This window comes from Amblyraja radiata, chromosome 3 (genome assembly GCF_010909765.2).
Source record: "Amblyraja radiata isolate CabotCenter1 chromosome 3, sAmbRad1.1.pri, whole genome shotgun sequence".
NCBI classification, from domain to species: Eukaryota; Metazoa; Chordata; class Chondrichthyes; order Rajiformes; family Rajidae; genus Amblyraja; species Amblyraja radiata.
In genome coordinates this window covers 119,024,964-119,042,272 of record NC_045958.1, presented here as the reverse complement: position 1 = coordinate 119,042,272, position 17,309 = coordinate 119,024,964, and the positions used below count along the sequence as shown (strand labels likewise).

General features: G+C 45.0%; 1 protein-coding gene and 1 long non-coding RNA gene across 2 annotated transcripts in view; one reads left to right on the top strand and one right to left on the bottom strand.

The window, feature by feature from the left end:
• LOC116971502 overlaps window positions 1-1,812 on the top strand; it is a 14,338-nt gene extending 12,526 nt beyond the window's left edge. The window contains exons 3-4 of the mRNA XM_033018736.1: window positions 991-1,168; window positions 1,253-1,812. Of these exons, the coding sequence (XP_032874627.1) occupies window positions 991-1,168; window positions 1,253-1,486 (412 nt within the window). The 3' untranslated portion in view covers window positions 1,487-1,812. The remainder of the gene's footprint in view (window positions 1-990; window positions 1,169-1,252) is intronic.
• The window catches only part of LOC116971503, a 20,188-nt gene extending 2,879 nt beyond the window's left edge, over window positions 1-17,309 (bottom strand). The window contains exon 1 of the long non-coding RNA XR_004411509.1: window positions 17,028-17,309. This is a non-coding gene — a long non-coding RNA (uncharacterized LOC116971503). The remainder of the gene's footprint in view (window positions 1-17,027) is intronic.

The following is a 17,309-nucleotide window of genomic DNA, read 5'->3' as shown; positions in this document are numbered from 1 at the left end:
GTAACTGACTGACATATGATGAAAGAATAGATCGACTGGGCTTGTATTCACTGGAATTTAGAAGGATGAGAGGGATTCATATAGAAACATAAAATTCTTAAGGGATTGGTCAGGCTAGATGCAGGAAAAGTGTTCCCGATGTTGGGGGAGTCCAGAACCAGGGGTCACGGTTTAAGAATAAGGGGTAGAACATTTAGGACTGAGATGGGGAAAAACATTTTACACCCAGAGAGTTGTGAATCTGTGGAATCCTCTGCCACAGAAGGCAGTGGAGGACAATTTACTGGATGTTTTCAAGAGAGAGTTAGATTTAGCTCTTCGGGTTAACGGAATCAAGGGATATGGGGAGAAAGTAGGAACGGGGTACTGATTTTGGATGATCAACCATGATCACATTGAATGGCGGTGCTGGTTCGAAGGCCAAATGGCCTACTCATGCACCTATTTTCTATGTTAAATAATGATTAAACTGTCTGCTTATATTATTATTGTATTACTGTATTGTCCAACAGATACACGGAAACTGAATATCCAGTGCTACCTAGCCAATATTATTTTGTTTAGAGACACAGCATGGAAAAAAGCCCACGGAGTCCGTGCCGACCAGTGACCCCCACACACTAACGCCATCCAATACACTGGAGACAATTTACAATGATACCAAGCCAATTAACCTACAAACCTGTACATCTTTGGAGTGTGGGAGGAAACTGAAGATCCCGGAGAAAACCCACGCAGGTCACGGGGAGAAGGTACAAATCCCGTACAGACAGCACCCGTAGTCAGGATCGAACCCAGGTCTCTGGTGCTGTAGGGCATCAACTCTACTGCTCTGCCACCATGCTTTATAATATAAACATAAAGTATATTTACATTACTTTGTTAACTCCCAGTGTGAATTACAAACTCCCGGGCACAAATAGGAGTTAGTGTAATTGATAATCAAATCTAACAAAGACACAATGACAACAATCTTTCTTGTTTCTCTAGACCTTCCTTCTCAAGGATCGATGCTTTTGTATTTGGGGAGATAGATGGTAAAGGAGGCTACCGTAAAAAAGCCTTCAAAATCTTAAAATCTCTCAATAGTTATTATTGGACCGTGAATCAGCTGTGCAGTGACTACCAAGGAAAGACAAAACCTTTTCTCAACTCCTTTTTTATGAAGGTAGGTTCTCGTTCAGTTATATTCTAACTATCTTAACTTTACAAACCTTTACAAAGCCTGTCTCACTGTTCCTTCCTTTTGTAGATTCTCTATTTACATACAAGAGAAAAGTACCCAGAACCTCATCAGTGGAACACGTTGTCAAAGTCATTTTGCAACTTTTTGGATGTTTTAAATGACTGCTGTAACCAGAAGTGCCTGTATCACTATTACCACGCTGATGTCAACCTTTTCGAACGTGTCGCAGATAAAACATTTCAATGGTTGCAAGGAAAAATACACAATATTCTGGAAGATCCAGAAAATGAACTTGACTAATCTGCTTGGAAGTAGGAACAAAAAAAATCATCATTTCATTCAAGTCCCAAATGATTCCGACCTTCTGCAACAGCTCGTTCCATACACCCACCACCCTTTGTGTGGAAACGTTACCCCGTAGATTTTTATATAGTCTAAGTATAATCATTCTAGATGCTTGTTGAATTCTGCAGTGTTAAAGGCTTTGCACTAACATAAGAGTCTTTATTTCGAATTGTTAAATGTTATTCCATGCAAATCATCGCTCTTTATGTCAAGAGTGTTTTATTGTCATATGTCCCGAAATGGAACAATGAATTTTGCAACAGCACAACAGATATGTAAACATGGGGAAAACATTTTTCACCCAGAGAGTTGTGAATCTGTGGAATCCTCTGCCACAGAAGGCAGGGGAGGACAATTTACTGGATGTTTTCAAGAGAGAGTTAGATTTAGCTCTTAAGGCTAACGGAATCAAGGGATATGGGGAGAAAGCAGGAACGGGGTACTGATTTTGGATGATCAGCCATGATCATATTGAATGGCGGTGCTGGCTCCATAATAAGTGCCAGTGTTGATCCCTGACCATTCATAACCATAACTCCTATCCCCAGATGCCTTTGTGCTCAGTCAGATTTGAAGGATTCTCCTGTGGTTATCTTGTGAAAGATGTAAATTTCATGGGAAACCCAAAATGTATTTAATACATGTGCAACATCTCTCCATGAAGTTCTATCAAGGGAGAAACCTGTAACTGCTTAGCATTAAGAATAAGGAAAGGGGTCCTTTATAAAGAGTGCTTTAACCATGCTGGACTGATTCTGTTCTTTTTTTTTAAAATGTCGTATTATTTAACCTGTCAATAAATCATAAAATTAGCCGATCCTTTGTATTCTGCATGAATTAAAGTATTCTGAATGATGACAAGAATCACGGGGAATGGCCAGGTGGACATCTGTGACCCTTCACCACTGCACATTTCAGTTTAGTTTATTGTCACATGTACCGAGGTACGGTGAAAAGCTTTTGTTGCGTGCAAACCAATCAGCGGAAAGACAATTCATGATTAGAATCGAGTGTACATATACATGATAAGGGAATAATGTTTAGATAAAGCCAGTGTCCTATCAAAGATGCGCTCAGGGTCACCAATGTGGTAGATAGTAGTTCAGGACTGCTCTCTAGTTGTGGTGGGGTGGTGCAGTTGCCTGATAACAGCTGGGAAGAAAATAGGAAGAAACTATAATTCCATGTGAGGAGTTTTGATCTGTTATGGATATAGTTCTTTAGTCTTTGGTACAAAACAAAAATATTTAGGAAGAACATTTAAATATATAGTTAATTGTGGGTGGCGCAGAGGCGCAGTTAATAGAACCGCTGCCTGACAGTGCCAGAGCTCCGGGTTCCATCCTGCCCTGGGGTGGTCTGTCTGTGTAGAGTTTGCACGTTCTCTCTGTGACCGCATTGGTTTCCAATGGTTGCTCCGGTTTCCACCCACATACAAAGATGTGAAGGTTTGTGGACTAATTGACAGTCTGTAAAATTCCCGCTAATGTGTAGGGAGTGGAAGAGAAGGTGGGATGACATAGAACTGGTGTGGAAAGGTGATCAATGGTTGGCGTGGACTCGGTGGGCTGATGGGCCTGTATCTACGCTGCAGCACTAAACTAAACTAAAAATCTGAACTGTAAAAGTTGCAATTAACTGTAATCGACCACATTATTGTTGTGCTGTGCTGATCTTAGTAACATCTTTGGGATAAGGTGGGGATTCGGGATTGCACATTCAGGAGATGAATGAATGAATAACTTTATAGGCCAAGTATTCACATACAAGGAATTTGCCTTTGTGCTCCGCCCGCAAGTGACAACATGACATATCGTGACAGTTAGGAATGACACATAAAACATTAAACATTGTTGGACAGGCTAGATGCAGGAAGATGGTTCCCGATGTTGGGGAAGTCCAGAACAAGGAGTCACAGTTTAAGGATAAGGGGGAAATCTTTTAGGAACGAGATGAGAAAAACATTTTTCACACAGAGAGTGGTGAATCTGTGGAATTCTCTGCCACAGAAGGTAGTTGAGGCCAGTTCATTGGCTATATTTAAGAGGGAGATAGATGTGGCCCTTGTGGCTAAAGGGATCTGGGGGTATGGAGAGAAGGCAGGTACAGGATACTGAGTTGGATGATCAGCCATGATCATATTGAATGGCGGTGCAGGCTCGAAGGGCCGAATGGCCTACTCCTGCACCTATTTTCTATGTTTCTATGTTTCTATGAGACACACACATAGAGGTTATAGCTCATAGTCTTTATTGCAGTACAAGCGGAGGGAACATTACATGCTTTCATCCCCGTTGTCTGCATCAAGTCTTCCGAGAGACAGTGACGCATTAACTTAACTATACTAGCAGTCCAGGGAAGGGATGAAGCTCTGGACTGGACTACATAAGGAATGTGCAGCACGCATAATCCGTGTGGGGATAGATATAGTAAAGGCAGACTAATCTACATCATTCCTCTTAATTAACTCATAATAAAATAGATGTAAAAATCGCATGCAAAATAAAGGTACCACTCATTACATGTGGTAGGTATAAGTAAACTGAAGGGATTAACACCAGAGGCAGTTTAAACATAATCCTGGTACTTTGGATTAGAAACATAGAAACATAGAAAATAGGTGCAGGAGGAGGCCATTCGGCCCTTCGAGCGTGCACCGCCATTCATTGTGATCATGGCTGATCGTCCCCTATCAATAACCCGTGCCTTGCCTTCTCCCCATATCCCTTGACTCCACTAGCTCCTAGAGATCGATCTAACTCTCTCTTAAAGGATTAGGCTTGCAGGTGCGACCAGCGCGTGTACGGTACAATCCTGCATTTCCTCCCTTCACCGGAGATGTGATCGGTGGTAGAACAGGTGCAGGAGATTGAAGCAGCATCCCTGCCGATGAAACTGGAGACCTTGCCAGGGGTCGAGGTGGCATGGTCATGGGTGAGACGACCGGATCATGAGAAGCCGGAAACGGTGGTATGGTCGGGCCGTTGTCGCTGGATACTCGGGACAGGGTGTCAGCCAAGTGCATGTCCTTGCCACGTTTGTAAACTTGAACAATGTCATACTTCTGTAATTGTAGCAATCATACGTTGGAGGAGCGCTGGAGCAGCGTGTATCCGTTTGTTCACAATGCTGATTAGTGGTTAATGGTTAGTTTCAATCGTCGCCGTTCTTCCGAAGATAAAGTCATTAAACTTCTTGCAAGCAAAAACGACCGCTAGCTGCTCCTTTTCAATCTGAGCGTAGCGTTGTTCCATGTCGGTCATGGTGTGAGAAACATAGGCAACAGGTCTGTTGCCTTCCCCGTTGTTTTGGAGGCAAGCTGTTCCTAAACCATACTGGGAGGCGTCACAAGTCAGTGTGGCAGGTGGGGACACAAGACATTTGTTGTTTAAGAGCGTCGAACGCCCTCTGCTGCTGTTTATGCCAGAACCAAACAATGTCTTTGTGGGTTAGCTGGCGCAGTCGGGCCGATTGTTCACTGAAATTCGGAATGAATTTCCCCAAGTAGTTTACCATGCCAAGGAATCTCTGCAGGCTGGTCACATCAGTGGGTGCTGGTAACTCGTTAATTGCAATAGTCTTTGATGGATCTGGTTTGAGACCATCACTGGTGAACATATGACTCACATAGTTCACCTTGCTCACTCGGAATTTGCACTTTAGGGGGTTGAACTTGAAGTTGATCTCTTTAGCGCGGTCCAGAACTTTCTTTGAATTAGCGTCGTGTTCTTGGACTGTTTGTCCAGCAACAAGAATGTCATCAACAATGATAGAGCATGGGTAACCTGCAAATAGTTGTTCCATACTGCGCTGAAATGCTTCACTAGCCGAGTTTATGCCGAACGGCATATGCAGGAATTTGTAATGTCCGAAGGGTCTGTTGAAAGTGGTTAACTTGGAAGAGTTGTGATCCAACGGAATCTGCCAGAATGAACTCTTGGCATCTAGAACTGAGAATACTGTTGCCTTGCCCAGCTGCGCTGCGACATCTTCCACTGTACGCATGGGATAGTGTGGTCGTTTGATGGCAGTGTTTAAATCTTCAGGATTGATGCAAATCCCTATTTCTTCCTTATTCTTTTTTGTTGCTACTACCATGGTTGAGACCCAGTCCGATGGGTCAATGACAGGGGCAATCACACCCAGAGTCTCCATTCTGTTGAGTTATTTTTGTACGCGATCCCTCATAGCATGAGGAATCCGGTGTGCAGGACGGACAACTGGCAGGATCTCAGGGTCGGTCATGATCGTGTACTTGATGGGAAGCTTGCGCGGCTTGTTGTCAAAGAGATTTCCGTATTGTGCCAGGGACTGTTGAGTAAAGCTGCAGTTTGTAGACAGTTGATGAACCGAAGGTGACCAGACCTAGGTCGTTACAGGCGTCAATGCCTAGCAGAGAGGTCACTTTTGCTCAGACAATAAAGAAGCTCAGATTGTTGACACGTGACGCTAGATGGCACTGTAACTCGACTTCCAACAGGGAGCGCTGCACCCCCTCCGAATGGTAGTAATGTGACGGCGGTTTGATTGATGACCTCGGCTTTTCGAATCCTATTGAGCTCAGATAAGAACAGAACGTTGCAACGAGCTCCAGTGTCTGCTTAGCAATATCACTCATACCGTTAATGAGGAGAGCGACCATGGGATCTCAGTGTTTACAAGACAAGTCCGACAAGGAATGTATCTTTATACTCCTACCCATGATAGCAGGCAACATGTCCTCGTTAGTCAGAGAGGTTGATGTGGGAGTTACGTGGGTAAGTTCTTGCTGTAGCAGGGCCACAGATTGCTTTGTCTCTGCTCCGTTCCCACGTGAGTGACAGCAGCGGATGAAATGATTTCTGCGTTTAAGGTAGTGGCAAAGTTTTCCATAAGCCGGGCATTGTTCACGAGTGGCTGCATGCGAACATTACTAATGAATCCGTCACCTGATCTACCGGGCACATGTGAAGGCCGGCGCTGGGCCAGGTCATCAGCCATCACACTCTTGAATTCCATATAATGTGCCGCCACTATTATCTATTTTATCTTTTTATCTATTTTATCTTTTTATCTATTTTATCCTTTTGTTATTTTATGTTGCACGGTGAGCCAGATGCAACAAAATTTCATTCACTTGCATTTGCTGGTGTATTTTTGAATGACAATAAAGGATTGATTGATTGATTGATTGATTGATTGATTGATTGATCGATTGATTGATTGATCGATCGATTGATTGATCGATCGATTGATTGATCGATCGATCGATTGATTGATCGATTGATTGGTTGATTGATTGGTTGGTTGGTTGATTGGTTGGTTGGTTGGTTGGTTGGTTGGTTGGTTGGTTGGTTGGTTGATTGAACATATACATCATAGGTAGAGTGGGGACTCTGCTCCAGAGAGTTAATGTGAGAGTCTGTCATCTCTGCAACACGACAGCGATTCTCAGCCCTTTCCAGAGTGAGATCTGCATCACGTATAAGTTCATCACGCGACTTGTCATTGAGAATACCATAAACCAGTCTGTCACGTATAGGACTATCACATAGGTATTCAAACTCACATCGGCTGACGATGTGCTTTAAAGAACTGATATAGGCTTCGACAGGCTCGCCTTGGCTTTGGCTGCGTGGAAAGAATCTGTGGCGCTCCATTACGAGATTAGTGCGTAGCTCACACTTGTTCAGTAGGCAGACGGGGTCATCTATAGTATCTGCTGGGGCTATCTGAATACCCGCAGTGTTTACCTGCGCTGGGGAATAGTGGAACTTGCGCGCACGTCGAGTGGCTTCTGTACCAGCCAGATTGAGGAGAATGGAGGCACGAATGTCTGGCGCTGAGAACCGTCCTCCACCACCCTCTGAGGCAGAGAATTCCACAGACTCACAACTGTGTGTGAAAACGTGTTTCCTCGTCTCCATTGTAAATGGCTTATCCCTTATTCATAAACTGTGGCCCCTGGTCCTGGACTCCCTCAACAGGGGGAACATGTTTCCTGCCTCTAGCGTGTCCAAACCCTTAATAATCTTATATGTTTCAATAAGATCCCTTCTCATCCTTCTAAATTCCAAAGTATACAAGCCCAGACGCTCCATTCTCTCAGCATATGACAGTCCCGCCATCCTGGGAATTAACCTTGTGAACCTACGCTGCACTCCCTCAATAGCAAGAATATCCTTCCTCAAATTTGGAGACCAAAACTGCACACAATACTGCAGGTGCGGTCTCACTAGGGTCCTGTACAACTGCAGAAGGACCTCTTTGCTCCTATTCTCAACTCATCTTGTTTTGAAGGTCAACATGTCATTCGCTTTCGTCAATGCCTGCTGTACCTGCATGCTTACTTTCATTGACCGATGAACAAGGACCCCCAGATCCCGTTGTACCTCCCCATTTCCCAAATTGATTGGTTCCAAACGGGAACCATTTAGATAATAATCTTACTTCCCGTTTTGCTACCAAAATGGATAACCTCACATTTATCCACATTAAACTGCAGTTGCCATTCATCTGCCCACTCACCCAACATGCCCAAATCACCCCGCATTCTCATAGCATCCTCCTCACAGTTCATACTGCCACCCAGCTTTGTGTTATCTGCAAATTTGCTAATGTTACTTGTAATCCCTTCATCTCAGTCATTAATATATATTGTAAATAGCTGTGGTCTCAGCACCGAGCCTTGCAGTACACACTAGTCACTGCCTACCATTCTGAAATGGACCCATTAATCCCTTCTCTTTGTTTCAACCACCCAATTTTCTATCCATCTCAGCACTCTACCTCCAATACCATGTGCCATAATTTTGCCCACTAATCTCCTATGTAGGACCTTATCAAATGCTTTCTGAAAGTCCAGGAACACTACATCCACTGGCTTTCCCTTGTCCATTTTCATAGTTCCATCCTCAAAAAATTCCAGAAGATTAGTTAAGCATGATTTCCCCTTTGTAAATCCATGCTGAATTATCAGGCTTCAGTTCCATCAGTCTACCCAATACCATTTCCTGCCTAATGTGGATTTGGCCTCCAGCACCTTCAAGGAGGCGCTCCCGGTACACAAAGATGGCCGGGCGAGGAAAGGAGAGGGACAAAATGTGTTGGAAAGAACTGCAGATGCTGGTTTAAATCAAAGGTAGACACAAAATGCTGGAGTAACTCAGCGGGACAGGCAGCATCTCTGGAGAGAAGGAATGGGTGAGAAGGGTAGCGACCCGAAACGTCACCCATTCCTCCTCTCCAGAGATGCTGCCTGTCCCGCTGAATTACTCCAGCATTTTGTGTCTACTTTCGAGACAGTGCTTCCACACCTCAAATTTATTTTTACTGAAATAGAATTCCAAATTACCTGGAATTTGATCGTATTTCCTGGCCCGGTAATAGCGCTTTCTCACGGGGCGACTTGACGCAAGAGTTAACCAGAGTTGAACATCGTGGGAACCCCGTGCGATAACCGTACGGCATTCGTGGACCACCGTGGACCACCGTGGCGCTAACGGCAGGTACTCGTGTAACTTGGTGACTCGGGAGAAAATTCAAGCAAGTTTGAATTTCTCCAAGAGTGACTTGTACACTTGTGGTTGAACATTGAAACATTATATGCACGTAGTGGCCAGTGCGATATCCGTAATAACTCTTGCGGTTACCGTGGGAACTCCTGCGAACGGTGAACCCGGAAGCTGGACAGAGGGGACAGAAGGTGAGTAATCTGGAATGAACATGCTGTTAGGCTGGGATCATTCTCTGTGAGATGATCTTAGTGTGGGAGACAAGTGTAGGAGAGGTGTACTGACTGTGTGGGCAGAACTTTGGAAGTGATTGCCCACCATTCTCAAAAGCCGCTGTGTCTCCCTGTCCCTACAACTCCAGAGGAATCCGCGCCCCCTCATCCGCAACCTGGGTTCCTCTGGAGTTGGAGTGGGGCTGGGCTAGAGTTGCTGCTGGCTGTGAGTCTCTGGGATCTCCGTGCTTGCAGTCGGTGTCCCGTTGGTCCTAACGTCTCCGGCCACCCCCCTGGACTGGAGCTGAGACTGTGAACTGTACCGCCCTTGCCCCCTCCCTCTGCAACTGCAAACAACCCCACAGTTCCCAGTCTCAGCTCCTGTACAGGGGGGTGGCCGGAGACGTCAGCCCGAGCTGCGCCCCCTCATCCGCAACCCCAAGAACAAGACGTACCTTGCACACCATCAGCTTCTGTCCCTATGGGGAGCGTGTTCCTCTGGAGTTGGAACGAGGCTGCGCTGCTGCTGGCTGTAGGTCTCTGGGATCTCCGTGCTTGCAGTGGGCCTGGGGGTCGGTGTCCCGTTGGTCCTGACGTCTCCGGTGACTGGCACTGACCTGCTGCCATCGCCGACATAAAGACAGTGCAAAGCCCCCGCGCCGGTGCAATGGGCGGGGAGCTGAAGAGGGGAGGGAAGGGGTCACACACATGGCCGGGAAGCAGAGGGGTGTAGGTGGGGTGAAACTGAAGGGAGCGACAATCTGCTGCTGCCTGCCCTCTGAGTTAAAAAGTTCCCACGCAAGACTCACGATACACTGTATATCGTGACCGTGGGAACTTTTTAACTCAGCGGGCAGGCAGCAGCAGATTGTCAATTATTAACCCTCCCGCGCAATTACCTTCTCTTTTATGAATGGGGATTCACAATGTTCATTCAAGATTTAACGGGAAAGCTCGGGAGACGGACAAGTCACTCGCACAAATAACAGAAATGCCGAGTACCCGTGGGAACTCTTTATCTACCCCCCGTTATATCATGTGGTATCGTGCTAGACCACGACCACTTCACTTTGGTTACATCTTGCGTCAAGTCGCCCCGTGAGAAAGCGCTTTAAGCCTTCCCCACTGCGCATGTGCGACTGCCGCCCCAACTGTGCACGCATGGATACCGGGCCCACTGCACATGCGTGAGGAGACGGCATCCCTACCGCGTCACCGGCGCCATTTTCAATTGTGACGCGGCTGACGGGCCGGATGGTCATAAATATAGTAATATCTATATTAATAAAGTCTGATCTTGACCACTTCCTGTTGTTCAGTATATTGATTTTGGAAAAAATGCTGCCACTTACGGCTGTGATTTTTGGCCATCTTACTCAGAGTCCCCTTGCGCTTCGCAGGACAAGCGGATTTTTTCCCATCGATAAAAAATAAGAGTTATTAGTGTTTAAAAATGTTGAGATTCTCTCTCCTGAAGGCCACGCCCCTTCCGGAGGGACTATAAAACCCGGAAGTGTTGAGTGCCTCAGTCAGTCTCTGCAAGATGGGGGAGCGAGAGGGTCACGTCTCGCAGTCTGAGCTGTGAATAACACCGAACACATGTCTACTAAACTGTGAGTGGTTTTACTGACCTGTCAGTGCCCTTAATTGAAAATATAGTTTATAGTATATAATAAAGCTGTGTTGCCTTTGGTTTGGAAATGCTAAAGCTGTGTTGCCTTTGGTTTGAAAATGTTAAAGCTGTGCTGCCTTTGGTTTGGAAATGCTAAAGCTGTGTCGCCTTTGGTTTAGAAATGCTAAAGTTGTGTTGCCTAATTAAAGTTGCCTTGCCTAATTAAAGTTGCCTTGCCTAATTAAAGTTGCCTTCTATATAATTAAAAGTCTAATCTTGACCACTTCCTGTTTGCGTTTTATATTGATTTTAGAAAAAACGCTACCATGTACGACTGTGATTTTTGGCCAGCTTACTCAGAGTCCCCCTCCGCTCATCAAGTGCCGAGGATTTTTCCCATCGATGAAAGATAAAAGAGTTATTAGTCTTTAAAAAATGTTAAGATTCTCTCTCCTGTCAATCACACCATGAAGGCCACGCCCCTTCTGGTGGGAGGGACTATAAAACCCAGAAGTGTTGGTGTGGCTCAGTCTTTGCAAGATGGAGGAGAGAGAAGTCATGACTCGCTGTCTTTAGTGGCCTTGCACCCGGCATGAAATGGTATGAAACTTCACTTGAATTTGGTGGCCTTGCACCCTGCTTGAAGTGGTAAGAAACTGCACTTGAATTTGGTGGCCTTGCACCCTGCTTGAAATGGAATTTCAAGGAATAGCCGTGAGTCAACTGCCAACCCACCAGCCGTGAATGAGTGAGCTGCCAGTACAAGAATCCATTGGGCCCACAATGTCCATACTAGCCCACTGGTATGGACATTGTGCCCAGTACTTTCTGCCCACAACACCTATACTAGCACTCCAGAAAGCCCCCCCCCCCCCACCCCACTGGCCACCAATATTGGAATTGGTGGAGAGGTGGAATATTGCGTTGGTGGACCAGCCCTCCCATGTGATGCTGGGACCCAATGGGTCCCACTTAGTCTAGTACATACTATTTTCCTCCAAATCATCCCGCGGGCCAGATTGGACCCGTTCGCGTCTCCACGCTCGTGCGCAGTGGGCACGGTATCCGCGCATGTGAAATTGGGGCGGCAGTCGCACATGCGCAGTTGTGGAAGTTTTACTGTGCCGGGAAATTTCCGGAAATAATTTCATTTCCTTAAAATTACCCGAAGACCACCAGAATTCCGGGTAGTTTCCTTGAAAGTGGAAACACTGCTTCGAGAGGAGTGGAACGCCGGTTCGCGGGAACTGCTCCAGTACATCGACCATACGGTGACCAAACTTTGGACTTTGAACAATGGTGCCAAATATGGTGGCGCCTGCATGTGTAATACATGCAAAATGAACTTCACTGCGCAGATACACATGCGACAAATAAAGCACTATTGACACTATTGACACTATTGAGCGCAGGAAGGCTCCTTGCTCAGCACGGACAAGTTGGGCTGAAGGGTCTGTGTCTCTGCTCGATATCTCTAAATATGATATTTAGAATTTAATGAACTTAAATATATCTTCCCTGCTTACCTGGTCAATAGGGGGGTTGCACGTAAGGTCACTGGGTCATAGGGCTTGACGCACGGAGCCGCTCAATCCATACTTCCGGTATAGGTTATTAATGCAAGAAACGCGTACTTTCCTACCTGTTAAAAATCGCCAAAATGTTGAATTTTTGCGCTGTAAAAAATTGTGTAAGTCGGTGTAAGTGTGAGAGACTTTAGAATTCCAAACGTGAAGCAAAATGAAGGTATAGAGAAGCGAGAGCTGAAGGGACAACAGCAGCTAAAGTGCCTGGTGAACAATGGCCGTGCAGATATCGGAATTTAAAATATTGGGAATTATCGCGTTTGCTCACTGCATTTCATCAACAGTAAGGCATTATTTGTGTTTTTTCTTGATTCCTTTGGTATCTAAAAAGTCTCAGAAGTGATGAATCTGGCTGTAAATTTTGCTTCAGAGGCATTTTCATTTTGTATGTAAAAACCCACTTGAGAACCATGGGCGATTTAAAAATTTTACAGCCAGATTTATCACTTCTGAAACTCTTTAGATGCCAAAGGAATCTAGAAAAAACACAAATAATGCCTTAGTTGAAGAAATGCAGTGAGCAAACGGCCAATGTTCGCTAAGCACTCTATCTGCTGTTGTCCCTTCAGCTCTCGCTTCTATCTACCGTCATTTCTCCTCACTTTTGGAACTTCTGCAGTAGGCTAAATGTCTCACACGCTTATCCCGATTTCCATAATTATTTACAGCACAAAAATTGACATTTTCGGCGGGTTTTAACGGGCCCGCTATGCTGGAAACAATGGTCAGTGCCTACCTGCAGTTCATCACGTGTACTCCACTTGGAGTAGCGTAGCAACAGTACGGGTCATGGGTCGTGACTCGACTGCCGTGAAACCTCCCTATAGCGTCAATAAAATAAATGCGAGTGCTTGTGTTTGTTAAACAGTAACTATTGCTCAAGAGACTGGAATGCACTTTGTCAGAGTGTTTCGTTCTGCGTTATCAGTTGCACAGGAAGTTCAAGTGTGGGTGGGGAGGTTCGCCGCAAACACAACACACGTCTCAGCTAAGGATTCAGAACCGCTGCAAAATATCCACAGGACGATGGATCAGAATATATCTGCAAGGATTGATCAATTAGAGAAGCCCCTGCAAGAATATTATAGAAGAATCATTAAGAAAGATTCAGACAAAAAGGAAGTAAAACAAACTTTGCAGTCCACGCTGAAAAAGATGCTTGAATTTATTCATGAGCGGGACAAGTTGTTTGCAAACTACTTCATCCTAGTTGGGAGCGTCGCGGACGGAACCAAGACAGAAGCGGTGAATGAACTTGATGTCCTCATTCCCCTACAGATGGGCAAACTCAAGGTTGCCGCAGTTGATCACCATTTAGACCTGTTTGGAGTCGAAGAGCATGTTGGTGGAGAATGGAGATGGCTTTCTCACGATGAAACCATTTTGAGTTTGTATAATTTGGCAAAGGAATACAAAGAACTTTACTACAAGCAAGATCATGGCTTTCAAGGTAAAAACATATAAACCCTCATCGTATGTAAAACAGCTTTACTCAATCGGTTTGGGCAGTAATGAACAAAATAGCAAATTAATCTAAACAATGTCAGAGTTTAAATTGATTATTTACATTCTGTTATGATTACCTGAAACAAAACATTCACCGTTGCTAAAGATAGAAACAAAATGCTGGAGTAACTCAGCGGGACAGGCAGCATCTCTGGAGTAGGCATTTCGGCCCTTCGAGCCAGCACCACCAATCAATGTAATCATGGCTGATCATCCACAATCAGTACCCCATTCCTGCCTTCTCCCCATATCCCTTGACTCCGCTATCTTTAAGAGCCCTATCCAGTTCTCACTTGAAAGTGTCCAGAGAATTGGCCTCCACTGCCTTCTTTGGCAGAGAATTCCACTGATTCACAACCCTCCGTGTGAAAAAGGTTTTCCTCATCTCCGTTCTAAATGGCTTACCCTTTATTCTTATACTGTGGTCCCTGGTTCTGGACTCCCCCAACATCAGGAACATGTTTCCTGCATCTAGCGTGTCCAAACCCTTAACAATCTTATATATTTCAATAAGATCCCCTCACATCCTTCTAAATTCCAGAGTATACAAGCCCAGCCGCTCCATTCTCTCAGCCAATGACAATCCCGCCATCCAGGGTGTTGTGTCTATGTAAGACTGTCCTTACAGGTACCACAAGAGGGCTCTTCCCCCATATGTATGTTTTTCTCAGAATCAGTCACGCAGCCATCGTGGCTGGAATAAACCCACATACTGACATGGTACAACATGAGTCGATATTCAGTTACTATCCGTCAAACACTACACCAGGAATTAACCTTGTGAACCTACGCTGCACTCCCTCAATAGCGAGAATGTCCTTCCTCAAATTTGGAGACCAAAACTGCACACAGTACGCAGAAGAACCTCTTTGCTCCTATACTCAACTCCTCTTGTTATGAAGGCCAACATTCCATCCGCTTTCTTCAATGCCTGCTGTACCTGCATGCTTACTTTCATGAAGGGTTTCGGCCCGAAACGTTGCCTATTTCCTTCGCTCCATAGATGCTGCTGCACCCGTTGAGTTTCTCCAGCATTTTTGTGTACCTGCTTACTTTCATTGACTGATGAACAAGAACGCCAGATCTTTCCCAACTTGACAACCTTTTCCCAACTTGACACCATTCAGATAATAATCTGCCTTCCTGTTTTTACCACCAAAGTGGATAACCTCACATTTATCCATATTAAACTGCATCTGCCATGCATCCTCCTCATAGTTCACACTGTCACCCAGCTTTGTGTCATATGCAAATTTGCTAATGTTACGTTTAATCCCTTCAACAAAATCATTAATGTATATTGCAAATAGCTGCGGTCCCAGCACCGAGCCTTACGGTACTCCACTAGTCACTGCTTGCCATTCTGAAAGGGACCCGTTAATCCCCACTCTTCATTTCCTGTCTGCCAACCACTTTTCCATCCATGCCAGTACCCTATCCCCAATACCATGAGATCTAATTTTGCCCACTAATCCCTTATGTGGAACCTTATCAAATGCTTTCTGAAAGTCCAGGTCTACTGCATCCACTGGCTCCCCCTTGTTTACTTTCCCAGTATCCTAGTTACATCCTTAAGAAATTCCAGAAGATTAGTCAAGCATGATTTCCCCTTCATAAATCCATGTTGACTCGATCCGATCCTGCTACTGCTATCCAAATGTGCGGCTATTTCATCTTTTATAATTGACTCCAGCATCTTCCCCACCACCGATGTCAGGCTAACTGGTCTATAATTCCGTGTTTTCTCTCTCCTGCCTTTCTTAAAAATTGGGATAACATTAGCTACCCTCCAATCAACAGGACCTGATCCTGAATCTATAGAACAATGGAAAATTATCACCAATGCATCCACGATTTCTAGAGCCACTTCCTTAAGTACCCTGGGATGCAGGCCATCAGGCCCTGGGGGTTTATCAGTCTTCAGTCTACCCAACACCATTTCCTGCCTAATGTGAATTTTCTTCAGTTCCTCCGTCACCCTAGATCCTCTGGCCACTAGTACATCAGGGAGATTGTTTGTGTCTTCACCTGTTTCGGTCTTCAAGGGTCCAACTTTGGTCTGAACTAATTTTTTCCTCTTCACATACCTAAAGAAGCTTTTACTATCCTCTTTTATATTCTTGGCTAGCTTACCTTCGTACTTCATCTTTTCTCCCCGTATTGCCTTTTCAGTTATCTTCTGTTGCTCTTTAAAAGTTTCCCAATCCTGGCTACCTGCTCATCTTTGCTATGATATACCTCTTCTCTTTTATTTTTATACTGTCCCTGACTTCCCCTGTCAGCCACGGTCGCCCCTTACTCCCCTTGGAATCTTTCTTCCTCTTTGGAATGAACTGATCCTGCACCTTCTGTATTATTCCCAGGAATACCTGCCATTGTTGTTGCACTGTCATCCCTGTCATTCCAGTCAACTTTGGCCAGCTTCTCCCTCATGGCTCCATAGTCCCCTTTGGTCAACTGTAATACTGACACCTCCGATTTTCTCTTCTCCCTCTCAAATTGTAAATTAAATCTTATGGAGGGGGAACTAGGTTGGGGAGGGATGGAGAGAGAGGGAAAGCAAGGGTTATTTGAAGTTAGAGAAATCAACGTTCATACCACTGGATTGTAAGCTGCCCAAGCTGCCTGAGACTTGGGTATTGTGTAATGAGGAAGGATTAGTTAGCGATCTTGTTGTGCAAAGCCCCTTGGGCACCAGTGACCATAATATGGTGGAATTCTGCATTAGGATGGAAAGTAGGGTTGCCAACTTTCTCACTCCCAAATAAAGGACAAAAGGTCAAAATATGGGGCAATTCTATTATGGGGGTTAAATCCAAGGAAAAGGCATATAAATTGGCCAGAGGAAGCAGCAAACCGGAGGACTGGGAGAAATTTAGAACTCAACAGAGGAGGATAAAGAAGTTAATTGAGGGGGAAAAAACAGCATGAAACCAGACTCCAAGGCTTCTTTAGATATCTAAAAAGGAAAAGATTAGTGAAGACAAATGTAGGTCCCTAATAATCAGAGACAGGTGAATGTATAATGGGGAACAAGGAAATGGCAGAACTTAAACGAATGCGTGTTAAACGAGTCAAGTACTTCACTGAGGAAGACACAAACAATCTCCCAGAAATACTACTGGGGGACCGAGGATCTAGTGGGGGGGAGGAAATGAAGAGAATCCACATTTGTCAGGAAATGGTTTTGGTAAGCTGTTGGGACTGAAGGCAGATAAATCCCCAGGGCCTGATGGTCGGCATCCCAGAGTACTCAAGGAGGTGGCCCTAGAAATTGTGGATGCATTGGTGATCATTTTCCAATTTCTCTCGACACTGGTCTGGACTGTGGACTGGAGGGAAGCCACTTTTAAAGAAAGGGGGGAGAGA